The sequence below is a fragment of the Cimex lectularius genome, unplaced genomic scaffold (genome assembly GCF_000648675.2).
Source record: "Cimex lectularius strain Harlan isolate CLEC.00 unplaced genomic scaffold, Clec_2.1 scaffold23, whole genome shotgun sequence".
NCBI classification, from domain to species: domain Eukaryota; kingdom Metazoa; phylum Arthropoda; class Insecta; order Hemiptera; family Cimicidae; genus Cimex; species Cimex lectularius.
Genome location: NW_019392690.1, coordinates 1,515,090 through 1,529,760, shown reverse-complemented (window position 1 = coordinate 1,529,760; position 14,671 = coordinate 1,515,090). Strand labels below are relative to the sequence as shown.

At 36.7% G+C, this 14,671-nt stretch overlaps 1 protein-coding gene across 5 annotated transcripts in view; it reads left to right on the top strand.

Moving 5' to 3' along the window:
- LOC106661321 (tyrosine-protein kinase Abl) overlaps positions 1 to 14,671 on the top strand; it is a 140,824-nt gene that overhangs the window by 104,432 nt on the left and 21,721 nt on the right. For 2 of the 5 annotated variants that reach the window (XM_014384632.2, XM_014384625.2), the window contains exon 2: positions 6,672 to 6,869. The exons of the other annotated variants lie outside the window; for them this stretch is intronic. In XM_014384632.2, the coding sequence (XP_014240118.1) occupies positions 6,672 to 6,869 (198 nt within the window). The remainder of the gene's footprint in view (positions 1 to 6,671; positions 6,870 to 14,671) is intronic. 5 annotated transcript variants of the gene reach the window in all.

The following is a 14,671-nucleotide window of genomic DNA, read 5'->3' as shown; positions in this document are numbered from 1 at the left end:
ATCTCTATTCAGAATTACGTGGCAACATGCATATCTTCTTTTTTTAAAGATGTTTCCAGTTATCTATGATGCGATGGAACATGAGCAAAGTGATGAATATGACATCCTGTTTTGAAAAACCACTTTCCCTAAAGAAAAAACGTCTGATGTTTTCGACGAGGTAGCCGATAGTCTTATGAACAAAGAACAGTTCTGTTATCCCTGTAATGCAATAGCCATGTTGAAAAGGCGAAACCAATTCCAGCAGTATCGGCCGTTTTGATCTTTTCCTGCAATACATTTTCCGTGTAATTGTTATAATAGAAATAACAACTATCGAAAAAAAATCGATAGAGTATAGATTCGCCTTCATAAAAACAAACAATGAAGCAATTGCGAATAGAGAAATGTGTATGACGTTTTATATTAGCTCAGTAGATCACAATGAACATTTTGTTAAATTTTTTGCTATGAATTCATGGAATTAACAATAAATTTTTAACGATGAATGTTGTACAATGAGTTAATTACGATAACACTCATGTGTTTGCCTATCATCTATGAAATTATTAAAGGCTGACCTCGGCCAAACCCTGCCATAGTTGATCGTTATGTAATTATATCATTTGGAAGGACAGAAAATGTATTATTAAAAATTCCAAGATAATTGTATACCAATTTTTATACATACAGTGACTCACAGATTCGTTCACAGATGTATACAAATTGTGTTATTTCATTATCTACTTTAAAAAACAATTGTAGGAAATCAGATAAACGTAGTTTTTTAAATAATTTTATTTATCTTAACACAAAAAAAAATACCCAAAAAATGAAATTGATCCTTTATCATATTATTAAAATAATATAAAAGAAATTACCGTGTCTAAACGATAATATGATTGTGTCATAGAAAGTAATATTTTGTATGTCCTCCTTTGGCTTTCAAAACTGCATCAATCCTTCTGGGCATACTTCTCACGAGATTTCTGCACTGTTCTGGATCAATTAGGATTCAATTTGTGTTTTTTCCCAAAGTTGATCGACGTTTGAAGCGTCCCCTGCAGAATCGACTAAAGATCTTTTTAGCGTTCCCCACAAGTGCTCAATTGAATTAAGATCAGTTGACTGTGGAGGACATTCCATGACATTAAAACCACGATCGGCAAGTTTGGTCAGCCTGGCCGTATGTTTGGGGTCATTGTCGCGCTGAAATAGGACCTCGTCGATGGATTTGCCCCAATTGATGTCATGCAACTCTAAATCGTTATGTTCCCACCAAATATTACATTAGGTAGGACCGTTCGAGAGCTTAAGGGTTCTTTCTTTCCCTTCCAAACCCAAACTTTCACATCTGCGCTAATCTGTAATTTTGGTTTCATCAGACGAAATCATGTTATCCCACATTTCCTCTGTGTAGTTTTTATATTTTTTGCAAAATTCAAGCGAAGCAACTTATGACTTTTGGTCAGCAATGGTTTCTTCACTTTTCCCGTCGCTCTTAATCCGGCCTCACGTAAACATCTCCGTATTGTTTCAGCACTGACATCCATATTATCATTATCACGCAGCCTACGCTGAATTTGGACAGCATTGTCAACCTCTCCTGATCGAATGGAGCGTATGATACAACGCCTTTTGGCCTCGGAAATTTTTTTTTAGGACCACTCCTGTTCTTTTTAAAACAAGGATTGGAAATTCCGGAAGATCTTTTACGTTTTGTTATTACCCCAATAGAGCATTTATATTTTTTTGAAATTTCACGATAAGGAAGTCCTTGTAGAGATTGCATTATTTAATCTTTCAAAAATGTTGAAAATGGCTTCATACTGTAATTAAACGGAATAGATTATAACCATTAAGGAAAGTAAATATTTTCAATATGTAAGAAAAATAACTAAATTGATGATACCTGATAACAAATTTGAGACGAATTATTGAATGGTTTTTGCGAAATTTGCAATGAATTAACCCGAGTCACAAAACTGTTCAGACGAAGACTCGTATTAAACTGGCTCACTTCAAAGATATAAATATAAGTGAAGCATATTAGGTTGTATGTTTGTTTACTCACAGTTCAAAGAACTCAATCCTGTTGCTGGGATTAAAAAATATGGGATTTGCAGACTAGAGATAATTGAAAATTGTTTACCGATGTGAACAAATCTGTACGCGCTTGTTTGCTTATATACATTTACCACAATATCATTTACGATAACTCGTGTTTTTTTCCCGCAAATAATGCCTTCTTAAAAGATTTTGTCTTACTAAAAGATAGATTATTATATCTTTACCATACGGCAAAACACAAAAGATTTCATGCTGGTTCGGCTAGTGGCCGGTTGTGTTTAAGGTTACATATCCATGGTTGGGTGTTTTCCTGTGAATCGAATAAAGTTGAGGTTATTAGGAGTTTGCTTCTACGTTGTAGAATTTCCATTTTGGGCTTTGCCTCTCCTATTCTGGGTTTATCCTCTCTTGCAGAGTAAGAATCTCAGCCTCAATTAGTCTTTGAACCAAGAGAAGCCATGTTCTGCCGTTTCTTCCTCTTCCTGCGTATCTGGACAAGCTTGTTTGTACTGTTCCAAAGCCTGTATGCCGCCGGAGTTTGCAGACTCCAATGTACAATGAAACTATCGTTCTAGTCCTAACACGTCCTAGGTTTAGTAGTCTGCGATGGTACTTTGATTGTCGCATGCCTCGAACCTGGAAACCATTCTATTGAACCAAGTTGTGTTCCATTATGTTAGTTAAAGTAAATTGCTTCATCAAATTAAGTTTTGGTTCAGTAACTACTGTATACTGTTTATACAATCGATAACAGCTTCCATTGATTTTTTTACGTATGTAAGGAATCAGCAGTGCACAATTTTTGTATTGCTTTCTACGTCAAAAAATACCGAGCAGATCCAATTTTTGACTATCCTTAACAGGAAAAATGTTTGAATCATAAGTAACGCCTGCTATTGTTTACCAAAAAAGGCCGTGGATTTGATAAAACAAAAAATAGAATATACATGAAGCGGTGGGTTCGGACATGTTATATGTTATTAGATTCTACCATAATTAGCAGTTTTGTACTTGTAGCACCTGCTGCCATCCACTCACATGCTGACAATGGCTATAGAATGCATCTGCCCTCATTTCCAGGGACGCTTCCGACCCTTTTTAACTTTTTTACCAGTGATTTTTGTTTTTAATTTATCATAATTTTCTCCTGGCACATATTGACCAACACGTACCGTATTTTCCTTCTTCCGCGATGACTCAACGTGACTCACGCAGTGTTCGTTGCTTCCGAAAATTGTATCCTTTTATTCAATTGTGACCTCGTTTATACTGCATCACTCATTTTTCTTTTCTTTCTTTATTGATTCATGTTAATGAAAAGTTGTGCTGTTGCCGGGGAGCATGGGAAATGGGGAAAAACTGGATCGAATCGAAGGTTTTGATTCTAAAAATAAAATGTGGTTCGGATCAAAGGCTGATTACCTCGCTTTGAACATTAATGGTGTAATCTCTTAATGAGATCATCGACCCGTCGGAAAGGACTAAAATAATTCGTTTTGAACATATAAAATATACTTTAACTCACGACCTATTGAACTAAGTAAGAAGATTGTTATAACAGTTAACAGATTATTTTATCAGTTTTTAAGAAGAACAAAATGATCGGTTAACTTAATTAAACATTTTTTTTTAATTTGACAGGAGTTTGATTAGTCTTGGTCCGCTAATTCTCGCTGTCTATCTCAATGGCATTTCGCCATCCTCGACTGTCATTTCAACCGAGATTTGAATATTCTTCTGAAAGCAAAATGAAGATATAAACTGGAATTTGGACGTTTTATTGGATTCTGTTCTTGTTCTAATCGGTCAAATTCTCAGTGAAAATTATCACTGGTCCGTTTATTCTCGCTGTTCAGATGACAAATGATGTATAAATGAATAAACTGATGATCCGGATATTGTATTAATTATGGTTTTCAACAGAATCTGAATTAACATTGTACCGAAGGCTTACCTATTTAAAAATAAAGCTTTTTTCCCCTCTCGGCTTAAATTTACCTTAAGATTTATTGATTATTGTTATAAAAATAGTTTCTATAGTTTACATGCTTATAATCTACATTCCTCGGGCAAGACATGTTCGTTCAAATAGACAAAAACCTTGAAAATTTTGACATGGACTAATGTTCGACCGTCTTAAAGGTTCAACACTACAAATACTAGCAAAAGATTTTTTTTTAAATATTTAAACATGGTAAAATTATTTGAATAGTGGACATTCGTTGGACTGATTACTTCCGGGTGTCCCTCGCTGAAGATGGATTGAAGCCGAAACCAACGAGAAGACGAACCCAGTAATAAATATGGTCAGCGTCGTTAGTTCCGCATAGTTCGTACCTGTATTATTGTTGTATTAGTATAGTTACTAACTATTAGTTGAGGTTTATTGTATAATTTTTGGAAGTTAGTAGTAACACTAAGTAGTGAAAATTCTTGTGTTCTAGAAAATTAGCCGGATTGCTAATGATAAGAATATTTTTGGGTAAGTGTTGGAAATTGGACGACGATGGTAATCGAACCCACTATCGCTGGTTCTAAGAGATCTGACAAGCTAACCTTCAAATAACTTCAGTGCGTGTCAGCCCATTCATTTTTCTTGTGGTATTTTCGTATCCTTTCCTCTCTTACTTTCTGAATGTTTCATCAAACAGCAATATCAGTAACTTGAGCTGCCTTCTCCCAGATTAGATCTTCTACTATTATGTCGGATTGATTATCCTAGTTGTAATTAACTGGATATTCCAATAGATTATAAATAGGTCTTTTTGAAGAAATCCAGGCTGCTAATCTTTTTAATAAGGATATTGTCCATGCCTTTCTATAATTCACTACTTTCGTGGTCCGCTTGACCAATTAATACATGACAATTAATTAAGGTTTTTAGTTGAGATGAAAAAAAGCTAATGGAACGAGAGGGTTTCGAACCCACGACCTTCGGCTAGATACGCCGCTGCTCTACCACCTGAGTTATCGTGACCTCGATCCACTCGGACATCAACTCCCCATCTCTCGTGCCATTAGCTTTTTTCATTTCAACTAAAAACCTTAATTAATTGTACTTTACTATAATGTTGAATAATGGTGGCAATGCTTACGTGTCTCTAGGTAAATAGTAAGAGTCATTACCGGGCAGCATGCTGTGAGGTGTTGGACACTCTCTTTATCCTTCCTTAAGAAGTATTTGCTATAAACTCTAGCGGCGATAATCTGGTCTTAAATAGCCTGCGAGAAACCCTCTGTTTCAGGGTGTAATTTATCTGCCTATCTGCTTATGCCCAAGTCTGAATGGCCTATCAAGTTCATGACCATGTACTTCCTATCAAGTCTTTGCATTGCTTGAGCAAGGGATCAATTTCTTTTTACTTGATTTTTTATATTGACTAGGTCTCTTCCCAGAAGCTTAAAAAGACTCTTAAGAAGCTCCTTGGGTGGTTCATCTATTCTAAGACTTACTGCTTCTTACAAAACGATCAGGGTTTTCAAGCCTAGTTTTTGACCATTTGAGGATCTTAGACTTCAGATACGGGATGGCTCGTATATTGATGACTTTCACGTTATACTTTGTTTTCAGCACCCTGCACTTAAATTCTGTTACTGGGTGACCAAACCAACAGCTAGCTGTTTTAAGTGTTGTCTCTAACCTTAGTATTTATAGCCAGTTTTGCTACAAAGTGGGTAGGACAGTACCACAAGATTCCAAGGTTCTTCTATGCTTTATGCGTAAGACTCGATATTTTTATTATTTGTTATTATTAAGTCAAACATATTCGCCGTAGGGGCTTAGGACTGATGCTTTAGGTCTTAAGTAGGCTTTAAAGGATGACATATGCTTTAAGGTCATTCATGTAAAACGCATTTTCAGTAACTGGTAACCATAGTCATTCCCTAAGACAGTTCGATGCGAGGCTGAATCATATGTATCAAACTATCTTCATGATAGATTCATATAGTCTCAAATGTCGCTCTTCTTTTAGGAATTAGGCAATTGCATGTTGTTATGATGGGCTTACTCGGACCTTCTATAGACCAGTTTATGTCTCTGTCGTTTGAGATTGTAATCTGTTATCTCCGCATTTTTTCCTTTTGTTACAGTATTGGTCCAATATGCATATTTTTAGTAAAACACTTTCTCACGAGTCCCAGTACAACGACTATGACCTGATTATTCAGGTTGACCACATTATTGTGTCGTTTTGAATATTCAGATCCAGCTATGGTTCCGCCTATGATTTGATGAATAATTGTAGCAACCCGACTCTTATGTGACACACGTAATTATTAGTATTATTATTGTATTAGACAGCGCATTTTTTATTTGACTCTGAATTTTCTACAGGGGACCGTTACGATTTGTCGCCAGTTGGCTCACACCCATTCAGAATTGGGTGAATGAATTGGTCAGGGATCATATTATTTTATATATGTAAAACCACCAAAGAGTTTGTAACAAACCCCGCAAATTCTGTAAGATTATATTTAGTAATCCTCAAAATATTCGGTCTCTCATTTCTATAGAGAAGGAACCCGTTGTGGTAAGGAAACCTCGTTAGATGTAGACAATCTCTGTAACTAAAATGTCTTTGTTTTGTACCGAATGAATGAAGGTGTGACTGAATTTCCAGAGGCGCTGCTAGCGAGCCGTCCTTTACCACACATCCCTGACCTGCCGGAGCCAGCAGGGACCGGAGGGCTCGACCCGAGTGCCAGCAGGTGGACCAGCAAGGAGAACCTCCTCGTCCAGGAGGAGGACGACCCGCAGCTCTTCGTCGCCCTCTACGATTTCCAGGCTTCCGGCGAGAACCAGCTCACCCTCAAGAAAGGTAAGGCCCGACACGAGGTTTCCTTCTTTTCGGCGATTCCGTTGTCAAAGTCGTGCCAAGAATCGAAAAAAGGAAACCAATTAAATCTGAGATAGACGTTTTACCCGGATCCTTTCGAACGGCGCTGTCGCTTTCATTACAGGCTGCATGTAATTTATGCGTTAAAATTACATAACGTTTCACCCTTTGGCTTCCGTTGTGTTATGTTTGCGGACATGTTATTATGTTTATTGACTCTACTTCCCTTTCCTTTATATTTTGTGTTATTATTAACTTTATTTCTTTATTGTTACATATAGTTTCATATTACATTTTAGAAGTTGTCTCTTGACATTTCCTCAAAAGATCTTCGTTGAAGCTGTTTTTCTTTACACTATCTGGAACGATAGTTACGTGCTTTCTTTATAATCGGTCAATTAATTTTAGCAGGTGGACCAAACTTTAAGACACAAATCTTTTGCGGGGGCAATTAAAAGTTCGCTCATTGTTTCTTCCCCGTAAGGGGCTTTAGTTCTCCAGGCAGGTAAATTTATTAGAAAACTAAGCGCTCGCTTCTCCAATATAATCTCTGCAATGAAACGGATCCTTGAACGAGGCTAATCGCCGGATCATTTTTAATACCCTCAATTAGAATTGTAGACAACGCTGGCCTAAACGTTTGCAATATGCCATATACTTTACAGTCCGACCTATTAACTACCTTTCTATTAAGTGTAAATGCAATAAAACTACATGATGCCCCAAGGAAGGGTATCATCATCAACTATATTGTCATTGGTCAACCTTCTGCATAAAGGGCTTCGACGTCCGCAGATGGTCAATACTAGGAGACAGTCCATTCTCTGGTCGAACTATTGCAAAAAGAGTTAAACTTAATATTGAAATGGTGCCAGGATAAGGGTTAACGTAAACAATTGCAAAGGCAAATATTGTTGTCCCCATTCACAAGGAAAAGAAACTTAATCTTACAGCTATACCCTTGCGAAATTAAGTACTAAGGCATTCCAAAGAAGTAAAATACCTAGGAGTTCCTGACCGAAAATTAACTTGCTATGCCAACAAAAATCTGTGGACAAACTTTGACACTGAATCCTAAAATGACCTTGGGCATACCTTAGGATTTTCAGATCCTTGATCTGTTTCGCAACTTATATATGGTGGCCAAAAATAGAACAAAGAAACGCAGAGGAAATTCAACAAAAAATCAAAAGAATTGCATGCCTTAGCATCAACGTTTCTAAAATAACGCCCACAGTCATGGGGCGGTGAAAAGAAGCAAACAACATTGTTGAGAGCTGATTCTTTCAGACAGCATGCAGTTCAAAAGGCTTTCTAGGACTACGTGGTCACCTCAAAACTTATTTGGAACTGCCTACGTACAAAAAAACTGCTATATCTTTAAATAGCCTAACTGTAAGGTCCCAGGTCATGAGAGAATTACAGGAAACGAGTCAGCAGTTGGTTACAGAAGAACACAATCGGGAACTAAACGAGGCATGAGGCCAGTAAAAAGACTACTCGCATAAAGAACCCAATGGATACAAGTGGAAATCTCAACACAAAAAGCAATTAAAAACGATTTTTATAGGACATGCAGTTCAGTATCACCTTAAAATGAGACTATCATCGGATAACCAATGTCGATTATGTCTAGAAGAGACGTAGATAATCTATCTGGAAACACAGCTCTTAAGCTAAAGACCCTGTGAATATACATATATATTTTTAGTAGAAAAATCGGCACAATAGACGACAGTTTAAGTGATAAAGAAATCCGTAAAGAGGAAAAAAGTGTAAATGCTCGAACTAATTCTCTTCTGAGGTTTTTCTTCGTGGTTTTGTCTTGATTTAGCAATTAAAACGGTCTAATTCCTTGAATGAGAGAATAAGTCATTTATAACTAGCAATTCAAATCACAATGATTCATTCAGATAAAATAAGCATGAGAGATTACTCAACACAAGCAGACAAAAGTAAATTTTTTAACTCCAATGTTCTTTTCAATCTCGATTGAAAAGTCAGACCGACACGAAGTTTTTAAACTGCTTGGCATGAGGTATTATTTGCTAGGACAAAAATGGTGCTTAACAACGGAGTACGAACCAGATGGCATTATCGGTCCCATACGTGATTCGGGATTAGCATCCAATTATGTCATTATCCCCGATAATAATTGTCTATTAGGCTGTGCAGAAAAAGTTTTAAAAAAAATAGAAAGATGACATGACACTTCTTGCTCCGGTGCAATAAAAGCATTTACTTGGCAAATGAATTGTCATCATGATAAAGCACACATCTTTGTAGGATCCTCTTCCAACCGTGGGTAAAATCTTTTCAAAATTGTATTTTGTACGTAACAGTATGAGATTTCACCGAGTGATCTGCGGGTTAAATCGGTCGTTACGGATCCTCCTGGTCCGCCTGTCCTCGCTTGGTTTCGGCATTCCGTACGCATCGGTTCTGTGAGAGGCGAACCAGAGCAAGTCAGGCGCAGGCTAGGACCTAGGACCGGACCGAATTAAGATAAAATTATGAGTTCAAAGGAATTAGAGTTTTTTGTAGAAAGAGTGGAAAGGAAAGATAGAAAACAGGACCTTTTATACCGAAGAATTAATTAAAACAATAGAATTTCTTAATAAATCGCGCTCATTTATAAGCAGGATAATCCATCGGCGATTCGCTGTCCATGACAGTGTCATTAATCCTATAGTATAGAGTATGAAGCTTTTTTCTTTTTTGGGCTGTGCCAGGATTCGAACCCAGAGCCACTAGCATGGCAAATACGAGTCGGTCGGTCTGGCCTCTCAGCTTAACTCTTTTTAATGTCAAATTAACCTTTTTAACTTCAACCTAACCATTTTTAACATTGAATTAACCCTTTATAATTTAAAATTAACCTTTTCTTTAAAACATAAAAAAAACCTAGAGAATTAACTGCAGGCATATAAAATAAAATTCCTTCATTTGAAAAAATGGAGCTTTTTAGACCCACCGTATAAAGATTTTTAAATACAATTTTCGTGCGTGTCGTGTTGAGAGTGCCCAAGAATGGCACGCAAGAATGGTATAATTACACAGAAGACAAACACTTTGAGCCCTGAAGATGATCACAATAAAGGTCGAAACGTTAGCACAATAAAGATAATGTTTTTCTGAAACCTACATCACACCAGACCGCATCTCACGATTTCTGAATAATTATTGATTAACGGTCACTAACCACCATACATTAATTATTAAAAGAAGATTATTTTCAGAACTAAAAGAATTAAATTAAGAATTAAAAGAAGATTATTTTAATTAACAGGGTGAATTTGGAGGTTAAAACGATTAATTTGAAATTAAAACAACTTAGTTTGAAGTTAAAAAGGGTTCATTTAAAATTTCAAAGAGTTCATTTGAAGTTAAAAAGGGTTTAATATGAAATTTAAAAAGGTTAATTTGAAACTAAAAAAGATTAATTTGGAATTATAAAAAAGGTTAATTTGAAATTAAAACGGGTTAATTTGACGGGGAAAAACCTTTAATCTGGGCATTCTACGGGATGGAGGTGGCCCAGATCGACCGACTCGTATTTGCCACGCTAGCGGTTCTAGGTTCGAATCCCTGCACCGACCACGGAATTTGAATTGGTAAAAAATTGTAAAAAGAATTTTAAGTGGCTCTGACCTTCTGCGACACCTAACATAGTACGTTATTCCTGCCAATATGACTGGAATTGCATTATGATTTATTATATACATTATTATATATTACATCATATACATTATTTCAGTTCATTTTTGACTATCTTCGCTGGGCCAAAATAATAGAAAACGACCAAACTGTTCGTCACCCTGCAGACCCCATAAACAGTTTTACCGAGAAGTCTTATGTTGACTGATGAATATAAAATGAATATTTTACATTCATAGTCATGAATATTTAAAAAATATGGCAACAGATAGGTTTCAGGTTCCTGAAATAAACAGGAATTTATTAACGAAATATTTGAGGAATTGTGCAACTGGATGTAGGAGGATTTGTTTTCATGGCCCGGCCATTCCGGTGAATCAAGTAAATAAACTGGCCAGGCTAATGTACCTTTTTATGATTATTTTCTCAAGTTTCGGCTTTGCGAAATACGCCATGTATCATTCCATTCGATGGTCGTTTTCGCCTTCGACTGATTTCCGGTTCCACACTCTTGTTCCTCCAACGCTTTCAAGTTTACTGGCGCCATAAAGGATCGTACAATTTTTCCAACGTCGAGCTTTTTTCTTTTTTTAAGCCGGATGCAAAACCGAGACATAAGGTCGACAAAAAAACACGGCTTGTATCTATTTGAGACATTTGTGCAAGAGGGGGAGAGAAAGCACCGTAACTTTCACTATGTCTGAGAACTTTATCGGACTTTTTTGAACTTGGGTTTGAACTCGTCCGATTTCTAATTGTCCGGGTTATTATCTCCGATTTATCTACGCGTAATTTCCCTTTCAGCATCGAGAAAATAAATTTCCTATTAAATCTAATTTCTCTCCATTAGCCATTTCATTTAAAAAGAAATATAAAACTATGAAGTCGGTCCTGGAATCTATGGGCTATTATAGTCGAATGGGCCGCACTAAACGATTATTGGCTGTTCTTCCTGTTTTATAAATAGACGGAAATATTTATCGTCTTGGAGTATTTTTAAAGAGGGTGTAGTGCTTTAAGCCATAGAAGAAATGACAATTACAATCATGTTTCGAACCCCCGTGCCTTGAATTAGAAGTAAAAACAGTTGAACCGTTTGACAGGGTCGGTCTTCCTCACTGAAGATGGCGCAAAGCCGAAACGCATTTGGGTACCATCAAAAACCCGGGAGTGTAAACCCAGTAACAACATTCATTATCATTGAAAACAAAACTGGACAAAAATGTATTTTAAACAATTGAGAAGTCTATCGGCAAACAGTCTACACGTGGATAATTGAAATGAGCAAATTTTTGTGGGGAAACTGAACAAAATAACACACGTTACATTTTAAAACCAACTTTTACTTTTACTTGGCTGTAATAAAACGGTTCAAAGCCTCCAAGAGTTATTTGCCATAAGGTCGTTAAAAAATTACATATTATAAAAAAAGGTACATTAATCTTGCCAGTATCACCACGCGATTTCACCGGAATGGCCGTGCTCCAAAAAAAAATCATAAGACTTTAAGCTCTTTGAATTGAACATCTACTACTATGATCTACACATTGTAACACATCTCCTTGAGCATCCTGGGGAACGTGCTGTCTGTACAGTCTGATGACCAAGTTCACTTATCCGAAGCATTGCAGCAATCTAGCTTGCTGTCGGACCTTTCCTTTGCACTGCCGTTTCAATAGCTTAGGAGTCGTCAAAAGCTCCTTCTAAGCCCATGAAGCAGCAGATCATGAAAAAAAAGGTGCATTATTTTGGCCAGTTCACTCGATTCACCAGAATGTGGCCTTGCTCCATGAATAAAAAAATCCTAAGCTGTTAAGCTCTGTGGTTAGATCATCTACTATTATTATTATTTATTTATTTACTGTGGAAACTAATATGAAAACTAAAATACATATTCCACTATACAGCATGGTAATAAACCGTCTGCTTGGAAATCATCTACCGCTAGCACCATAAAAATGGTGTTAGTACCCATCATTTGGGTCATCCTTCACTACAGGCTGCAATTTAGTCTGTTGACCAAGTTGACTTCTTAGCAATGCTAATATCCAGCTGGTAGTCGTAGGGGTGCCTTTTCTTTGCACTGCCATTTCATTGGTTCATATGAGGCATTGTGAAGAGGTTAGTGCTTTTACAGCTCACTGTCCGCGTACCTTTCTTATTTATTAACTTCTGTGCACAGACGATCCCGTGGACCTCTGCATGGAATATAGTTGAAACCAGTCCAAGGGGTTGTGGGTGCTCGGGTTTAACATAAACTTGCAGTTGCCATTCTTTCAAAGATTTCTGTCATCCAAGACCATCGTATCGAAGTGTCTGTCAAAATAGAGCCATCCTGTCATTTTGTCACGAACCGTTATAGCCATCTCATTTATTTTAATTATCTGCAGAATTTTGTGATGGATTTTCTATCTGGTTTTATTTCTTTTTATTTCCGTAGACAAAAGCCACCTATTGTATATGAATGTGTAAGGGAGGGAAATTGAGTGCGGTTTCGGTCGCAGTTGTGGGACAAGTATGCATGTTACGTTAAGACGCGCTAGCCTAGGTACATCAGTCTGGCCACTAACACTCAATTCACCGAAATGTCGATCTACGAAAAAATCCTGTCTATCAGTCACCTCTTACCGATCAATTTTAGCGCAGCGAGGATAGACAATCCGAACTGATCTGAAACTACGGAACAGATTTATATTAGAAAAGTAAACTAGCCCCTGTCATCTACAAAAGCTTACAAATACTTTTCATGTGGGTGTCGTAGACAAGGGGTCAGAACCATTTACCTTTTACACATATTTATAATTAAAATTACAAAGGATGTGCCGGGATTCGAGCCCAAAACCTCTAGCGTGACAAGATATGAGTCTGACGAGCTTAACCACTCGACCACAGAGGTTCCATCGATTTTACCAACATAAAGGGTAAAATATTAACTTTGTTAATTTTTGTAGACACTCTGTAACCAAATTTGTCTTGCATTTGCTGTAGCTCAGTAAGGTCTTTGTAATAAGTAAACGCAGCTATGTATGGCTTAGGTGAGAAATGGAGTTTAAAACTGACAAAACCGGTCTGCAATTAGAAAACAAAAGCTTTTCCGAAATTGAGGAAATCAAGCTTCTGGCCCATCCCTGTAACTTCCGGATTAGACCTATAGAGAACCGGAAATGACCTCTTTCTGGGAACTCATATGACCTGCATTTGAATAGGTGTTCGTGAAAAATAAAATAGCCTCTGTTATCAGAAAAGCCAGTCATTTTTCAACAGAACTTATTTAGTTATTAAGGGTGAAATCTAATGAGTAAACATACTTAATTATTTAAATTACATTGTAAGATTTCCTCTTGGGACCTGCAAGATGATGATCTTTAGAGTCGTTTCAGACTATTTGGTCTTCCTACCACGCTGTTTTGGTTTGTCAGGCGTTCAGCTTATTGTCAACATAAAAGGAAACAAAGAAAAAAATACAAGAATTAGCAGATACAGATTATCTTCAAAGATGTTCAAGTGGAAAGATTAAAACCTTTAGTTAAAACGCAGTATAATAACGTATAAATTTTAACTTTTGGGGCTTGCGGTCTTATGGACTTTTAGTACAGAATCCCACTGAAGACTGCGAGAAGCCGTGTTTGACAGAACAAACTATCTGGAAACTACATTAGATAGTTTCGTTTCTTTCACGTTTTTACATGTGTAGAGTTATGTGTCGCCCATCTAGCACGTGCTAAGTCCTATCGATTCAAGTCCAGTCCAGGCTAAAGATTCACAGAACGATTGTCGAAAAAAACACTTCTCGACCAAGTTTGGATTAATCTGCTTTTCATTTTGGTTTTTTAATTAAATTTCATAGTAGATTACATATGCTCGAATAGATCGGGGTTAATAAATCTTCCTAAAAGATAATAAAAACCGGTTCTGCCTTTCTTTAAAAAAAATTATTCTCCCTAGATGTCATCATGTAATCTTTCTATTAAGAAAATAATAAATTAACAGAGCTTACAAGACTGTTGAGGCTTTCCTATAGGATAAAATATTAGTCAAATTGTCCGGATATTAAATTATACCAATTACGAATAAAATCAAGCATGGCAGACTTGTGAATACTTATGGTAATCTTTTTTTTCCTATAT